Source organism: Oryzias melastigma, linkage group LG9, assembly GCF_002922805.2.
Source record: "Oryzias melastigma strain HK-1 linkage group LG9, ASM292280v2, whole genome shotgun sequence".
NCBI lineage: Eukaryota > Metazoa > Chordata > Actinopteri > Beloniformes > Adrianichthyidae > Oryzias > Oryzias melastigma.
This window is the reverse complement of record NC_050520.1, coordinates 20,623,232-20,640,264: the sequence shown is the minus strand read 5'-3', so window position 1 is coordinate 20,640,264 and position 17,033 is coordinate 20,623,232. Positions and strand designations below refer to the sequence as shown.

At 38.5% G+C, this 17,033-nt stretch overlaps 1 protein-coding gene across 3 annotated transcripts in view; it reads left to right on the top strand.

Annotated features, from left to right (window-relative positions):
- Positions 1–2,399: 2,399 nt before the first annotated feature.
- edil3a (EGF-like repeats and discoidin I-like domains 3a) overlaps positions 2,400–17,033 on the top strand; it is a 121,934-nt gene continuing 107,300 nt past the window's right edge. The window contains exon 1 of one of the 3 annotated variants that reach the window (XM_024275435.2): positions 2,400–2,853. In XM_024275435.2, the coding sequence (XP_024131203.1) occupies positions 2,790–2,853 (64 nt within the window). In that variant the 5' untranslated portion in view covers positions 2,400–2,789. The remainder of the gene's footprint in view (positions 2,854–17,033) is intronic. The other 2 variants (XM_024275436.2, XM_024275437.2) reach the window with 2 other exon arrangements.

Sequence of the window (17,033 nt, the reverse complement as noted above, 5' to 3'; positions counted from 1 at the left end):
AACATGCACGTCAGACTTATCAACTACCAATTTTCTCTAGATTGACAATTGGACCCATGACTACATTTTTCTTTGTGCATTATTCACTTTAACCAATCTGGAATAATTTTCTTTTTAAATGTTCTAAAATGCGACTTGAATGAAGATTTAGCGGATGCTTTGAAAAAACATCAGGATCTTGAACTGCTTCAGATCAAATGAATTATCACAGAACAAATGTTGAACAGTTCTACAAAACATGTGCAAAGGAGAATAGCATGTAAAGTCATTTCTCATAGCAAGTGACGACTAAATAACAGAGATGAATCAAAATGATTAGAGCACATTTATTCGCCTATTATTAAACCTCAGTCCCACTGGCTTCCAGACAGGTGAATGAAGCCCTTCTAAAGCCCCAGGACTGATCTTTGCAGTATAATATTATGGAAATACTCTACAAAAGATCATGGACCACAAATCATTCATCCATTTTCAACATGCGGTTCAAGGTCACTAAAAGAAGGAAGCCAATCCTCTCCTTCAGGATGGATGTCCCCAGACCATCAGATGAAAATCCAAAGTGGAGCAACCACAAAAACTCACAGCACAAAATGACTGAACTTTCCTCAATAGTGAAAAAGAGGTTATAACATCAACAACGTGAACAAAAGAACAGTTGTGAAGAGCAAAACAAGCAATCTAAAAGTCGTGATGTTTACCTTTTGGCATATCCCGTTAGGGGTCGCCACAGCAAATCAGCTTTCACTGATCCGCACGTTTGGTTTGGCAGGTCATTTTACACCGGACGCCCTTCTTGAAACAACCCTGTATTTTATCTGGGCTGGGGTCCAGCACAGGCTTCCCTGTGGCTACATTATTAGGCAGTAGCGTGAAGGGTCTTGCCTAAGGATCCACACTGCAGTAAGCTCATCTTGTCCAGTGGGAATTAAACTCTGGTTTTCCAGGCACTAGTCCTGCATGCAGCCAACTGATCCATCTAACTGCTACAAGGCATCTAAACACAATAGGCCATAAAATAAGACGTGATTATGGAAGTTAGTTCACTTAATACAACTACGATGTACTTTCAGCTGTATAATTTCAAAAATTACAACTAAAGTAACCCAATGTTTTAAAACAATCAGACACAATAGGGACATTATTGTTTACTTCATTGTGATCCGCCATATCATCAATCATGTTGCTTACCTACTCCAAGAATAATGTTATGTCTAACCCCAATTGTATTTAGAGCGTATGAAATCCGGGAATGTGGAACGGCAATTTTCCTGGATCCAGTTTGCTCCATCATTGTGTATTCTGATGACTCGAAATAAGTATAGGTTTAATGGTGCGATGTGCACGCGATTGTACTACGGGCATAAAATTCCAGTTGCGGTTGCCATCAGCTTTATGTCACATTTCGCAGTGATTGAGGGGATTCCTTATGATCGCCTCGGACCAATGTGACCGAGCGATTATAAATGGGTATGATGTATATGATATGTAGATGAGAACTGGACTGAGCAGGTGTGACGTCACCCATTATAAATGACTTGCTTCCAGTTCCAACCAAATAAAGTCAATTTGGCCCCCATTGTTCTGCATCATGTCCATCACCATGTTGGAACCAGATGTCCTCAGTAAGCCGGGATTGGTGGTTTAAGTCTACATTTCTATGGCAACTAGTATTTCCAATCAGGAGTGAGCTTGTTAGTAAGCCACACCCCTGCCACTGAAAGTGGGCTTGAGAGAATCTGTCAAATGCTTAGAATGTTTGATGCTAGGCAATCTACTTTTATTTAGACTTATTGGTCAATTTATAACTTGTATAACTTGAGCTGTGGGGAAAAAAATATACTTAAAAAAAGTAGGATTTGCAAGAACATGTTTTAAAAGATGTAGCAGAGCGAGAATGCAAATTCTGAATAGAAAAACTGATTCATAGCTGTTTATTTCTCAATAGAAGTCTATGAGAATTTGGCTTTTTGGGGGTACTTCCAATTTTGGAACGAGGAGGGAGGTTTCACTCAGTCCAGTTTAGAATGTGAGGGGGGAGGGGCAACTCAGTCCAGTTCTCTTATACAGTCAATGGTAGAAGACCTTATTCTGCAGGCTTCCATCAACAATTGATGCCAAGCTAGTTAATTTAATATTGTGTTTTTAAATACAAAAGAAAAGATTCATCTAAATTCCTGTAAACGAAACTTAAAAAAAATGGTTAATTTAAACATTTGTCCAAATTATATCTGGTAGCCTATTTAAACCCCGTGTGGTTCAGAAAATGCTTCATTAGCCTAATAACACAAATACCTAAGTCATGTTGAAACATTTTCAGAGTAAACTACAACAACAAGATTGAAATAAATCATTTAATAGGATTGGTTTTGGTGCTGGTGTTACAAAAACAACAGATTTCAAAATAAAATGTCGAAATCCAAGCTTTTGTTTTGTAGGCTGCAACCGGAAACAGATATCTCCGTTAACTAGGTCAGCTTGACAGCAGGTATCGCACACGTCGCTCTCTCCACTACATCACATCACTGCAGCAGGACCGTGAAGGCAGCATCAGAGGAGCGGGCGGCAGCTGGAGCTCACTTGTTCCTCCTCGACAGAGCCACAGAGGCGCGCGTGCCTGTGTCCTCTTCAACTCCCGGAGGATACTTTTACCCCGAGAGGACGTCAGAGCGGCAGTTTGATACCCTGTCGAGAGCGGGGAGGAGAAGGACAACTTTTGAGAATTTTTCTTTGAAATTCTTTCATCGACATCCCGCTTAACCTTGGAAGTCACACCTGGTTGTAGTGCGAGGATGGGACCGCTGCTGCTCGTCATCGCGTTGTGTTTGGGTGCCGCTGTCCCGCACCATGTGGACGGTGAGAGGAAAACCTTCTGCTTTTATCATTGTTTTCACATGAAACCTCCCGAATGAAAGGAATGATTGATGATGATGTGCGGTTTTTATTTTGTAATGTGAGCAGCCTCGTGCTTGACATGTTTTTTTATATGACACTTGTTTATATCAAACGATTTATGATCATTTAATTGGATTTGTGAACAGAAAAAAGCAAAAAAATAATAATAAAACATGATGGGGAATTTGTGTGTGCTTTCAAAGCTATTATCTGCTGCATGACTCCTTTTTGCTTTGAATTAATGTGATAAATCAAAATCAAGCAGAGTCTAGGTTTAGTTTTCCAAACTAAAGCAAATAGTGTTATTTATTACATATTTTAGCAAAATAAAACGAATTAAAAAAAGTAAATACAAAGAAGATTTCTGTACCAGCTTCACCGTCAGCTCATGATAATAGTGAGTCAGGGCACTAGAGTTCAGTTTTCAGTGTTGCCATTAGCCGTCTAGGTTAAACTGCTGAGATCTCATGGACTGACCTGTAGACACGAAGCCCCACCGAACCGTCTCGCATCCAGCCGTCCTTCATCCGTCCAAGCTCTGCTGGGTGACAGGAACGTCTCCGCTCCTCCCGGCTGTGCATTGCCCACCATTGACACAGAAAAGTACCTGTGGGATTTTCTCCTGTGAAGACAACTACAGCAAGTTAATGGAAGTGGGTCATGCCATTCTCCGTGTCTCCATCAATTTAACAACATGCTTGCCTCAGGAGTCACACATGTCAGACAGACCTCAGTCCCGGCACAGAGAGTGCCTCTAGCACAGTTTCTAAGGCTCCCTAAGCCACAGTGTCAACTCCGAGTCAGCCCTTACAAGACATAATACTCCCTGGATGGCTGTTGTAATGATTGCTTAGGAAAAGCAGGAAGCTACAGTGCTGTAGGTTCACTTTTTCAACTTAAAAAAATCTTTTTGAAAGTTAAAAATACAGCCCTGTGCATCTCTTAATTAGTCATATCTAAGGGAAATTTGCGGTGCTCCAAAGGGATCTGGGTGCGACTTTCTTCCAGGCTGGATAAAGTTATAACCTCCTTCACAGCAGGGAGCGGCTTTAAGGAGATTGATGTGAAAGTTATAATGAATCAAGCGACACCAGTCGAGAATATGAGGTCGTCCTAAAGCGTTCAAACTCAAGCGCTCAAACACACTTTCTGGTTTCTTTTAATCATTTCTTAAAGATAGCAGATGGATTAGGAAATAGCAGAGAAAAACAACAGCAATAAAAAAAACAACACACAGTTGGGGATGTCATGGAGGGCTGCTGGAACAAATCGATGTGGTGCAAACATTCGCCTTCAGCTAAAACAGACAGCATTGTTCCAAGTGAGCGTGCAATACATCACATCCTTTGGTCGGTTGCTGGTGCTGATTCTCACACATTGTTTGTCTGAGCACATGACTGTGCCCGGTGTATGGGAACGTAACGCCTTTGTGCCTGGATAGAGTCACTCCTAATGAATTTTATGCATATCAATTTCTGTGTCAGTCTTACTATAATCGCTGCCCAATTAAAGCCTTTTAGGCGAATAGAAAGCCATCTGGAGCGCGTGTGCAATTGTCCGCTGTTAGTGAATCATGATTAGTGTTAATATTTTTGCTTTGCTGCTTGTTTTGAGCTAAGATTGACTGTAATCGGGCTGCAGGAGTTGGACAAAGGTGATGTGATTGTGTGGAAATGTGAATAGTGTTAGTGGATCACTCATCATGAGATGAATGAGATTATTGAACAAAATGTAAAAAAAAATTGCCTGCTAATGTAAGATTTCTCCTTAAATACAAAGATCTGGCTTTAGGAAGAATGCATTTAGTTGCGTTTAAAGACGACTCAGAAAAATGACCAAAGAAACAATAAATAAACATTTGTATGGCAGGCTGTTGATTGGAGTTGATGACGCGGTGGAGCTCTGGTAGTAACATTTAATCTGCTTTTTTAATGACAATACCCCCTCTTTCAAGCTTAAATGGTACAGTCTTCAGAAAGAGGTCAGACCTTTTCTAGATCCTCAGACTTGATAACCAAAGCAATCCAACATGGTGGATCAAAAACTGGAATTAGCTAACTGACGCCTTTTTTTTTTTATTTAATTCCTCTTATTTGTGGGAGTTAATTGAGCCATTAATCCTCCTAATTTTTGAGTGAAGGATCATTTTTCTCTGACAGTGACAATTTAATGAATAAAGTGCTATTTTTCTTGTGCTGTATGTGGACCTTAGCTGTCCTGCCTACATTTCATGCTTGACTTAATAGCAGGGCACTTGAGGGACGACTATAAGAGCTGCAAGGACACACGGCAAGGAAGCGCTTACCCAAGAACTTTATTAAAGTCACGAGACACAGTGGTAAAAGCAAAACAAAGCAAAATTATTAAAGAAAATAACAAGTTATTCGTTTTTTTTCCCTATAGTTTCTTATGTTTTTGTAACTGTGCACTCGTGTTTTAAAGTGCATCTCCACCGACTAAAATAGTGAAGCTTATGATGCACGGTGCTCCAGGCCCAGTTCTTGACTCACAAGGTGACTCCAGGCTTATCAGCTCTGCATTTGTACATCAGAAAGGAAAACGGGAAAGTGTTCTCGCACCCTTCTCTGATAAAACACAAACACAAAGGCTGATCAGGGGTAAAAATAGCATCTTTTCACACACAACTTTCAAGTATGTAGTCTTTTTTTCTCCTTAATCCTTCAAATCAATGTCTGCCTCTTTAAAAAAAAAAAAAAATCACTGGAAACAATGATTATTAATATTCTCAGACACGTTAAACGTTATTTGCTGAAAGCTGCAAAATTATGATTGCTGGCTTAAGCAATAAATTTCCTGCATTTTAATGAAGCTGGAGTCAAAACTCAAGCCAATACCCTGCCAGGAACAGAGGGCCCTGAAAACAGTAAAAAAAAAAAAAAAGATTATATGAATGTTAATTTGTAGTGTCAGTTCACGTTCAGTGCACACTCATTTTTCTGCTAAGAACACGGGGCAGCTTATCATCTTATAGTCTGAGTAGACCACACACTGGTTTTAAGTAATCCCACTGGGTCACGATTAATGACTCAACTGTGGGCAGCCTCGGTGTGTGTGTGTGTTAAAAACAGCAGATAATAAAGAGCCATGATGCCCTGTCTGAAGGACCTGGACTGTAAAAAACAAAAATAGCCTAGATTTAACCACATTTTGGAACTTAAAGCTAAAATTAAATGCAATTTTATAATATATTTAAAAAAGTAAAATTACTGATAAGTCTGCCAAGAAAACACAGTATGTATGTTGATAACCAATGGGTTTCAGTAATATCCACATAATATCACGTTCTAAAAGGGTTAAAGAAATAAATATTTACTCATTTTTTTAATAGTAAATTGTTAAATAATTTAATGTAATTGACATGTGCTCAGTTCTGTATTATTTTCCAAGAATAAATACATAAATCATGAAATTCATTTGGCATATTTCCACTTGTTACATGTTGACAATTAATCTTTAAATCTTTATTGTGAAAAAAAAAATAAAGAAGAATGTTTTCCAGAGATAATATATGTTTCTATTTTTACAAGCATATAAATTAAATCAAGACAATGTTAAGAAGAAAAAACTCAGGTCTGGAAATATTTATAGTTTTGACCCATCATTGCTTAAAGACATTGTCTATGGTTTGGGAACCCATGGTGGACTCTTTGTTTTTAAAGAATTAGGTTAAATAAAAAATGTTTTTATTTTCAGAGTGGATCACCAAAGCATCTGGATGTAGTTGAACTTTTGTATCAACTTAACAACGTCCATGTTAAAATAAAAAAATAAAAACTATATCCTTTGGAAACCTTTCATAAAGTTTTCAGCCTTTTATGTGGAGTTGCGACATTATTTAGCTGCAGTTTGGGTTGAGGTGATGATGTTTGGTTGGCTTTGTGGTCTTTGCAGGTTTTTCTTTGAATACTTTTCTTGTTAGCTTGAAGATACAGCCTTGCAAAAACAAGATTTACTTAAAAAATAAAAGTTTGGCATCGTATCATTTGCATTTTTCTTTCTTTTCTCCCTAAATTATGATGTTTCTGGTCGACAAAGTCAGCATTAGATGCACTGTAACTAAGATTACATTGGCTGTTATTACTTTTAACCTTTTATTTACTTAATTGTTTACTAGCTAAACATGTCTTTTTAGACAGCTTACATCCAAAAACAGGAAGGTTGTACAGGTCACCTTTTTACTTGACTGTCTTCTCCCACTTTTAAAAAGATTTTTTACTAAGCTCGGTCTGTTCTTTGGTCTTGAAGCCCATCTGATGTCACATAACTGTGAGGCAGTTGGTGATTCTTGACTCTTGTGTTTAATAAAGGGATGAAAGTAGGTGGATTAATTCTCGAGTGTACACAGAGCGTCTGCTCGGCCAAATGGAGCAAAGCAGAGTGAGCAGCGACTGAACAAAGACCAAAACACACTGTAGAAACAGCACAAGAAAATTGATCTAAAATGAAAAAAAGGGCAAATTATTCCAAAAAAAAAAAAAAAAAAAACTTTGATTAGGTTGAGAGTCTGATGAGGTTGAGATCAGAATCTCAACCTAATCAGGCGCCATTCAGCTGCACGAGACAAAGCTAAAAGCAGACGGATGGTAGGAGCCATTCTTCCAGGGATTCCCGACGGGGTCCCGACTCTGAACAGCCACTGAATTCAAAGGGTTCTCAATGAATGATTCAAATTCTCTGTCGTTTTTAATAACCACTTTTCTACTTCCATTCCTATGATTTTATGTCTTTCTCAGCATGTATCCTGGTAGAATCAGAGGAAGGAAATACGTTTCTTTTGGCATCATGGGAAGTTTAGAGGCTAAAATTGTATAAGCATTATGTTATGACAGATATCACTGTCTTCTTTAAGGTGTCACGCTGACCTCTGTGTTTTTATGTCTTGAGTGAAAGAGTCCACCACGGTCCATAAGCAGAACAGATGATTTTTGGACAACGATCCTCCAACTTTCAGTTCTTAGAAGTTATTTCAACTGGTTTAGTTTTGCTTGGATACAAAGTAATCCAATTTTCTGAAAGAATTTAAACTCTTGGCTGCAAGAATGATACAAATTTGGATAAATGTCAGTGCTTATCCATAAAGCCAACTCTTAAGAAAAAAAAAACAAAAAAAACACGCATTTAGCCAGTAATAGTTTGTCCTTTTTACCATCTTTCTGTTTTCACAATTTCATCTGCTGCCAGGTGTGTTCAGACCATTCAGCCACCTTTTGTTTTACTAGCATATGATTTAGGAAGGGTTTTTCTATTTAAAAAAAAGCTAAAAACAGTGTTACAAGTATTTATTTCCAGCATGCTGTCCTCCTCTGAAGGTAAGCCAGTCCTAGTCATAATACGATTGAGGTCTTGAAGCAATAAAGCTTTGTTCCAATCTGATAGTGTCTCTGCTTGGTTTTGTCATACCAGCACATTTTTAATAAATCGGTCTTCTTGTTCGAGCTCAGATGAGAGCAAATGACCTAAATTGTGACATCTAACAAGCACTGCGTAGATGTGACAGAATTGTACTTTCTATGGACATGTAATGGCTTAAAACGCATGCACCAATATTCTGTTAGATATTTGTCGTTGTTTGTTTTTATAACTCTATAATTCTGTCCAGTATATCTTCAGCACATAAATGCCTTAATTTTTTCAAACACGACACTGTGCCTCGTTTATGGATTCATTCTGATTGACAGAATTGACACTCTGTCAAAAAAATCACTTTTTTTTGTTTTTTAAGAACTTGTAAACAAGGTTAGGTGTTATTGTGAAAATGCTAACGCAGCTAACATTGTAGCGGTGTCGGACTGTGTGTGTTTTTGGTATGCGTTACTATCAAATTCTTCCCCTACATCTTCTCCCTACCTCTACATTATACCCTACAAACAGAGAGTTATGGTAAAAAAGTGTCTTCAGATTTGGACGTTACTAAGCCTAGATGACATCATCAATAGTCGCCGGTCTTCTACGTTAGTGCGTAGCTGCCAGCGCTCTGAAAATACATAGCAGTGGTTTTATAACTTTAAGTCATGCTAAAACAAATATTCAGTACTTAGATTTAAATGAAAATTTCTGTGCTTCAGAATGTGAAGAATTGTGTTTCTAAGTTCCTATCCCTACCCAATAAAAATTAATTTTGGACACCACTAAAGCTTCAAATATCCCTACAATTTGAGGGGTAGGGAGAAGCCGTAGGGGTAGGGGAAAAATTCTAATAATAGTCACAGTGACGATTGCTTTAGCAATATCAGTATACACTATATATATATATATATATTGCTAACAAAGTTGGGATTTACAAGTATTGTGAATATGCTAACGTGGCTAAGGCTTCTAACGAGGCTAACGTGTAGCATGTTACAAACAAGTTCTAGACTTACTGTGAATGCAGTTATTAAAGCCTGACTGATGAGCTTGTCTGTGACTTTTTTATCTTGCTTAATGTGTCTTACAGTTTTGTGAACCTTATATATGACATGAATTAGAAAATAGATCATTCATTAATCTGGTGCGCCCTTTAGTGCCAAAAATTTGACAGTTTTGCTTTTATTTGATCTGACTGTGTGTTCCCACTCATCTGTTCTAGTGTAAAATACAAAAAGACTTAAAACTCTTTAAAATAATGATGTCAAAGACTGATCTGCTATTACTAAAGGATAATGTGAATACTAAGAATTTCCTTGATGTCAAATCAAATAGAAAAATACAATTTCAATGAAAATAAACATTTTTTTTTCTCTCTTTTAATATTTATTGTGGCTTTACCCAACTGACAAGTAATGCAAGACTGCAGAACAGAAAACCAAAGCTGGTTAGACTCTGTTTATCTGTGCTATAAATAAAAACAGAAATGGTTTAATGTAATCAGATATGATGATCAAAGGAAGATATGTAGGAATAGGAGAAGGAAAATCTTTCATGAAAAGAAGATCACACGACTCTTGCATGTAAAGTACAGTCACAAATAAAACTAGGATGAGTTGTAGCTTCTGAGTAAACACCGACACAACTTGAGGAAGCTGAAGTCAACAAAAGTAGCTAAAGTCACAGCCAACATTATCAAACAATCACATTGTTAAGCTCTATAGATACTGAATGCTAAACTGGGTGTTGATGTTTTGATGTATCAGTACGAAACCTCCTATATATTCTATAGAACTGACACCATCTTTTGTCTGTGACTTTCAAAGTTTCTTTAGTGAAAACGATGAGAGAAATGCATCTCTGAACTGTCACTGATCTCTTCAATGTAAAAGCTGACCTTAGTTCTGTTCATGCATTTTTTTTTTCTCCTCACAGCTTCACTAGTAATGCTCCGCACGCTGGTTTTTGTCACGCAGTTTGCTTCTAAATTAAGGCTCTCTGCAGTTTAGCTGCTATATTATTCATCACTGTTTGAGCTGCATAAAATATTAATTTGTGTGGTCCTATAAACCCAACTCTCTCCACCAAGCTAGGTGTGGGTAGCACAAATGCATACAGGAATTAGTGATGACTCTACCTGTCTGGCTAAAATTAGCAGATGGAAAAGGTTCAGAAATGTGAAGCAGTAGAAACATCCTTTTCTGGGATCTTTTCTCTATTTTTTGTTTGTTTTTCTTCCATTACACACTCATACAGCCTTGAGCTTCTGTTTGAGGATTTATCTGGATTTGTCCAACAATTTTCACCTGCTATTTCTTTAAATTGACATGTCTTACCATCTCGTTTTTTGCAAATGCACACTTATCTGTGTGTGTCTAATGTTTACTTGTGCAGTAAATCAGTCAACACAGGAAGACTAATATTTGAACTGTGTGCATATTCAGTGACACACATATACTGATGGAGAAAAAAGGAGGTAAAATAAATAATATTTTAAGGTTCAGTTGTAACCCTTGATGACACATCAGCAGTTGTAAGGCTGCTATATGCAAAGCCTTTTCTGGCTCCACAAACAGCCTCTTTGAGTAAGTCCTTCTGCTACAGTATGAAACTCAGCCACTCACAAGTGGTGAGCAGGATGAAAAAATGGAATTTGTCAAGCCTGCCCTTTTCGCTATAAACAGTGTACAGCTTTGGAAAGTGTGTGTGATGTTTGCGAGTAACGGGCAAAACCAGCTCTTCATGCTTTTCCAGCATGCATTTCATGGCGTCGAGTATTATCAGTAACTCTCTTACAGAGTTTTGTTAGTCAAACAAACAGTTGCATTGTGGGAAAGACCTGTTGTGTATTGAAACAGGGGAAATGCCTGACTGTGTGTTACCTGCAATGATCCAGTGAGTAATAGGAAGCGAGCATGCTTCTCTGAGAGACCTGCTGTGACATTTGCATACCTCTGCCGTTCAGAGCCCGACTGCATTTTATGTGATCTCATTTGTTTCAGACACTTGACTGATGATGTGATATTTACCCAAAACACCCATATGATATGCACGATGCATGCTAGATGGTTTTTCACTCGCCAGTTGACCTGAGCAGGTAGAGAAACGCTGCAGATGAGTGAAGAAGTTACTTAAATAGAAACATGACAGTGACTTAGAAGATGCAGAGCGGACTTTGATGTGCCTGCCAGCCTGGGAGCCAAAGCTCAGTTGGTATGAGATGTTTTTTTTTTNNTTTGAGATTTGCACAAGTCACATTTGCCGTAAAAGGTCTAAAGCACAGAAATGTGATACCTGATTTTACTGGGACATTCAAAGGCTCTGAACAGATTCTGTTCATTCCTTTTGCCCTATGTTGTGTATAAACCTGCATATTTAACCAAAGCAAAGGGATTTTCTTGGAGAGCTTCTGAATATTTTTTGCAAATTTGAGAGTTTTTAAAGCAGTGTACCCGTCTGCTTGGATAACAAGTGCAAGATGAAGGCTTATGTAATGCTCTCATATGTTCCTGATTTATACGTAGATGCCAAAAACATTGTATCTTATATTGCAAATTAATTATTTTAATGTGTATTTCTGTTAAGGAGTTAAAGGACATATTCTAATCTTTCTTATGTATTTTAGAATCAACTATATCCATACATTTGATCATATATTATGTCATATGGGACAATGAAGAGCAATTTATTTTTAAAATATGAGTTATTCTCGTGAGTTTTTTTGTGAGTAAGATGCCTCAATCTCTGAGGAACCGCCTGTCGCTGCTTGTGGGTGTTGTTGTACTAGAGCTTACCTCAGTATTGTGTCTGCGTTTCGCCCATGAAAACAAAAAAAACATCTAAACTTTTGCAAATGTGCATACCGTATATCTGCCATTAGTAGCCTTGGCCATCGCTACATTTGTTATAGCTATGGTTGAGGCAAGCAGCTGAGCTAGCTTCGCCGCTTAGCTAGCAGCTGAGCACTGCTAGCTGGGCAGCTTAGCTAGCGATGTAGTTAGTGGCTGATCACCGTTAGCTGATTGGAAAAGTGTGTTTGTGTTAGCCTGGGGGTGGTGCTGGCAGTGCAGACTCTTCCTGAAAGGAGCTGTTCTCAATTTGTGACATCAGCTCGTGAGAACCTGTTTTTTTTTTGTGGGTTGGGAGGGGCTGATATTGAGAGCAGAGGTTTTTAGAGGAATGCTCAGAATTGATCAAAATAGCACTTTGGGGTTGTTTATAGTGAGAAGTGACTATTATAATACAGCAGAGCGTCAGCAGAGCAATTGTGGTTTCAGATTGTCTGTTGTCCAAGAAATAACTAGAAATTTTATATCTCTTAATAGCAAAAATGTCTGTATGCACTTTGATTTTAGTAGAACATGTATAGTCTTTGCTTTTTTTTGACCTGATGAATTGTTCTTTGAAGCTATCCATGTTTTGCTAACTTCAAACACTCTCAAAAACTGTCGCAGAAGACTGTTTGAATGTAGAGCTACTCAATTCTTTGTGAATTTTTAATCAGAGCGTTGCTCATACACAGAGTTTGTTTGTGTGGCCAAATCTGCCTCGCATCCAAAATGCCACATGGAAAACATCATGGCAACAAGAGAGCAAATGATGAAACCATTTAATGAACAGGGGCAAAGAAGTGCCGCGTCGAGTCGTTGAATATGCATTAATCCTGAAAACTGACACACTTTTCACCTAAAACGCATTTTCCCCTTTCCCTATTTAACTTCCAGCGCCTGTTAATCTGCAGTAGCACTTTTCATCACAGGCTTCAGTCTCTCCACAGAGCGGATTCAGATGAGATGTGAGCCGCACTTCTTTATACATCTTTGATGAATCTTTTTAGGCTGCTCCAGGGATAAAAGCATGAATGTGGGAGATCTTGTCTGGAAAAAAGGTACAAAAGATGGGAGATGTCCAAGTTTGTAATGAGGCTAGCAAGGCTCTTGGCTCACAAGCAAACTAGGGCATCTGTAATGAGCGTGCAGAGATGAGGGGATGGGGACAGAGAAGAAAGAGAGGCGTGCTGCAAACCTGCATTTAGCCAAAAGCTTTACTGTCAGCTGTACAATGAATGCGTGGAGAAAAGAGGTGTCAATCATATTGGAGCTCCCACTTAACAGGGCACCAAACACATTTGGTAATTACTCCTCCCCTCGTGTCTTAAGGCTTATTCTTGGAACTAATCGAGCACTTTTTTGAAGAATGTGTAGTTTTGAAAGGATTTCCGATAGAAGATGACACAAAACAATTCAAGAAGCACAAACAGATATCAACCATTAAAGTAAACACAGTTTATAACCAGGGATTTGATCAATACTGTACAGCTCTGCTCTGAAAGATGCGCATGTACGATAATGCCTCATTGCCAGGGCGACATGTAGTGGCAGAGATATTGTGAATCCATTGAAATATTTTTGAAGCCAAATTGGCTTTCCTGGCTCTTAATTAGCAAGAAGCTGAAATAGAGCGCTCGGGAGTGATATTAATTAGCACAATCCATCAAAAGGCGACGTTGTTATGTTTCCATGCCAGTCTGTTCTTTCGCAAAAGGGAGGGAAACCCAGCGTTGTTTAATAGTGCGCGCTCTTGACTTTTGATTACCATATAGTTAGGTAGCGAGGTTTAATAACCTAGACCTAATTTGACTGCAGAACTGTCATGTTTGTCAAAAATCTGTTCCAAATAGACTCTGTAAGCTTGTCTCAAACAGAACCAATATGTGTCATGATCAACATTAATTACACTTCACCATAGGCCTAAAGGGATAGTTAGGAAAACCTCATTAACTTACCCCTTGAATGATTTATATCAGTTACAGCACCTGTTTAATACGGGGGTTTAAATGGGGATTTCTGAGCATTCAACCCCCTCCCTGTCCCGCTTTGCCTGAGGTATCTCTGGAATCAAGGCAATACATGAAATGTTTGTATAAAATAAATTTAGCTAGTTTGTGATGAAGAGATAATGTTTAGTGATTATGTTTTTTTATTTGATTGAACAACAACGTTGTGATACATTTTCTAACACAAGCAGTTAATTATTACCCTGTAAAGATCTATGTTGCTCCTGGTGTTGCCTTTTACGAAGGAATCATGGTATAATATCTTTTTTACTATGCCCGATTTTACCTCTGAACCTTCACATCTATGTGATTGCTGTTCTTTTCACTGACTCTCTGCTGGGAATTGTGGAGACTTCAGGGTTTCTCTTCTATGTGGAGTACGCTTTCATCTCCAGGAACTTAAGTTGGAAGTTGCTGAACAATGCTGGGGACCTCGCGGGTTCTGGTTGTAGAGCACTGATACTGACCCGAGCCCATAATGAGGAAAAGTATTGATCGTAAGCTGAGACAAAATCCCTGCATGCACCTCTGTGGGGCTCACAGAGGACGTACAGTATTGACAGCAGAGGAAGGACTTGCATATTTTTAAAAGGATGGGGACCTTAGGATCTAAAAAAAATAGATGGCAGTTGGGTTTTCTTTAAAACTCTGCTTTTTTAAAGTTTTTAACTCGGTTTTCGCCACGCTGCACTGTAGCCTTCCAGGTCTAATCTGAAATTTAGAGCTCCTGTGGGAGTATAACTCAAAGGACAGTTTGAAAGCTGCATTTGATTTATTCTCACTGTGAAGTTAAAGTCGAGGCCTTAAACAATTACAAGCATTTCCTAGCCAAGTGCCCCTAAACATGAATACCTGACACATACTGGAAAGGTCCTTTGAGCTCTCTGCCCGAGGGGGTGTTGGTGGCAGCAAAAGTTGCTTTTTTTATGACAAGGACTGCAAAGACCCAACCTTTGAAATGTTAATAACATTCGCCGAAGCCTTAAACCTCTCAGTGACCAAAGTTCAAAAAATATATTGATTATGGATGCGGATTGTTGGTCAAAAACCCCGGGTCTTACGATTTATGTGGACTGAGCTTTAGTGTGCATGGATGGCAAATGCAATGCAGCAAAACATGTTTATTAAAAACCCCCAACATCTCCCATGTATGTAGATGTGTCCGTGTCAGCTGGTGGTCGCCCTCACAGGAGAGCTCTCACATTTGGTTTTATGGTTTCAGGCAGCGTAGGTGGAGCTGGAACTGTAAAGTGCACACACACACACTGACACCAGCTGAGAGGAGAGTAAATGCTTTGATAGTCTGAAAGAAAAAAAAACACACACACACAAAGTTTAGTTTGTTTTACTGCTGAGTTTCAAGAAAAAAAAGGCAATGCTGTTTCTAAAAATATATAAAAATAGAAATGTAGAAATTCTCTGAGAGCAGGAAAGGTGACTCATAAAATGAATGTTTCTTGAGTTCATATTTTCACTGTCATCTTTGATGGAAGAAACATTTTCCAAACTATGAAGAACTATTCATTCTTTCTCACACCGGAATCCAGTTGTGCACCTCTGATTCATACCCATACATTTATAATAAGCAGCGTACGAGAATTCAAAGCATTTGTTAGAGACCCACTTCAACGAAAATCCATTTTTTTGTGTGTTTTAACATGTTCTTGTGGCATTTTTCTAAAGATGGAAGACATACTGTATATGGAAAAAATCTTAAAAAAAGCTTAAAATTGCATTCTGAGTATTTCTTTATTCAAATTGTGGTGAGTTAAGAGTAAAAGCCTACAGTATAGCACAGCCGCTACAATTGGTGGGCACTAGCCTCCTGCTCTGCTCCACTCTGATACATCCACTTGCAGACAAATACATCCATGTACGTCTTCATTGGCATCTGGCTCATAACTTTATTAAAAACATAATTTAAAAAATGAAACCAGTAAATAGCCTTATCTTCTCCCATCGCAGTTTGCAGAAAGGTGGAATAAAAAGTCACGTACTTTGTGGGTCTTGATCGACCAGATTGAGAAAAAAAAAAAAAAAATCATGCATAACTGATGGTGAGTCAGGCCCGCCTCCACTTGGCCGGCCTGATTCGGCCCGCGGGCTGTAGTTTGGGGACCCCTTTGAAACAGCATAATCATAATTCAAAGAGCACTGTGAACGCTTTTAAAATAGATCAAAACATTACTGGAGTGGAACTTTAAAGAAGAAAAGGCATTTTTAGTGAATATTGTAAATATTTTAGCAGTTTAAAAGTAATCTGTAGTCTTTTTACAGGCTTTCTCTGAACTAATAAAGCACTTTGTTCTATGGGCTGCTCGCTGCATCTTCTGCTACATGATGTCTTTGCACTCCAGGTTCTTTTCTCTCCCACTCCTTCTATCTCAGTCCCCGTTTTCCGTACAGAGCAGTTTCTGAACAATACGCTGCGTATGCATTTGAGTTCCTGGGACCATGCTGTGTCTTTTTAGTCTTCCAGGGATATTTAACATCTTCAGCCCTCTCTAAACATCTTCTTTCTCTTCTCATCTCCCCCCTCCTCCCCGAGGCCAATGCAAGTTTATTCCCTCTGGCGATTACATCCAATTACGAAGAGTGAGGCTTTCACCCCTCCTTCGTTCCTCCGCTAACAATGCGGGATGGGGGCGCAGTGCGTCAGGGCTTTTCCCGTCTCTTCTTTGATGTAGCAAAATACACTCTTGGAAAGGAAACAAAGATCCAGTTTATTTTTTTGTCTTAGGATTCATTTATCATTTGGTGAAAGTTGAAAGAGGAGCTCTGTTGATGTGGACAGCTACCCTGAAGTCTCTGTAAATATGTGCATGAAAACTTTATTTTTGTTAAATTTGTATGTAAAACCAAGAGTAAAAAAATCACCTTAAACTTTGGAATCTTTGCTTTTGTTTTTTGGGGTTTTATCAAACCAAAAAGGAAAAAA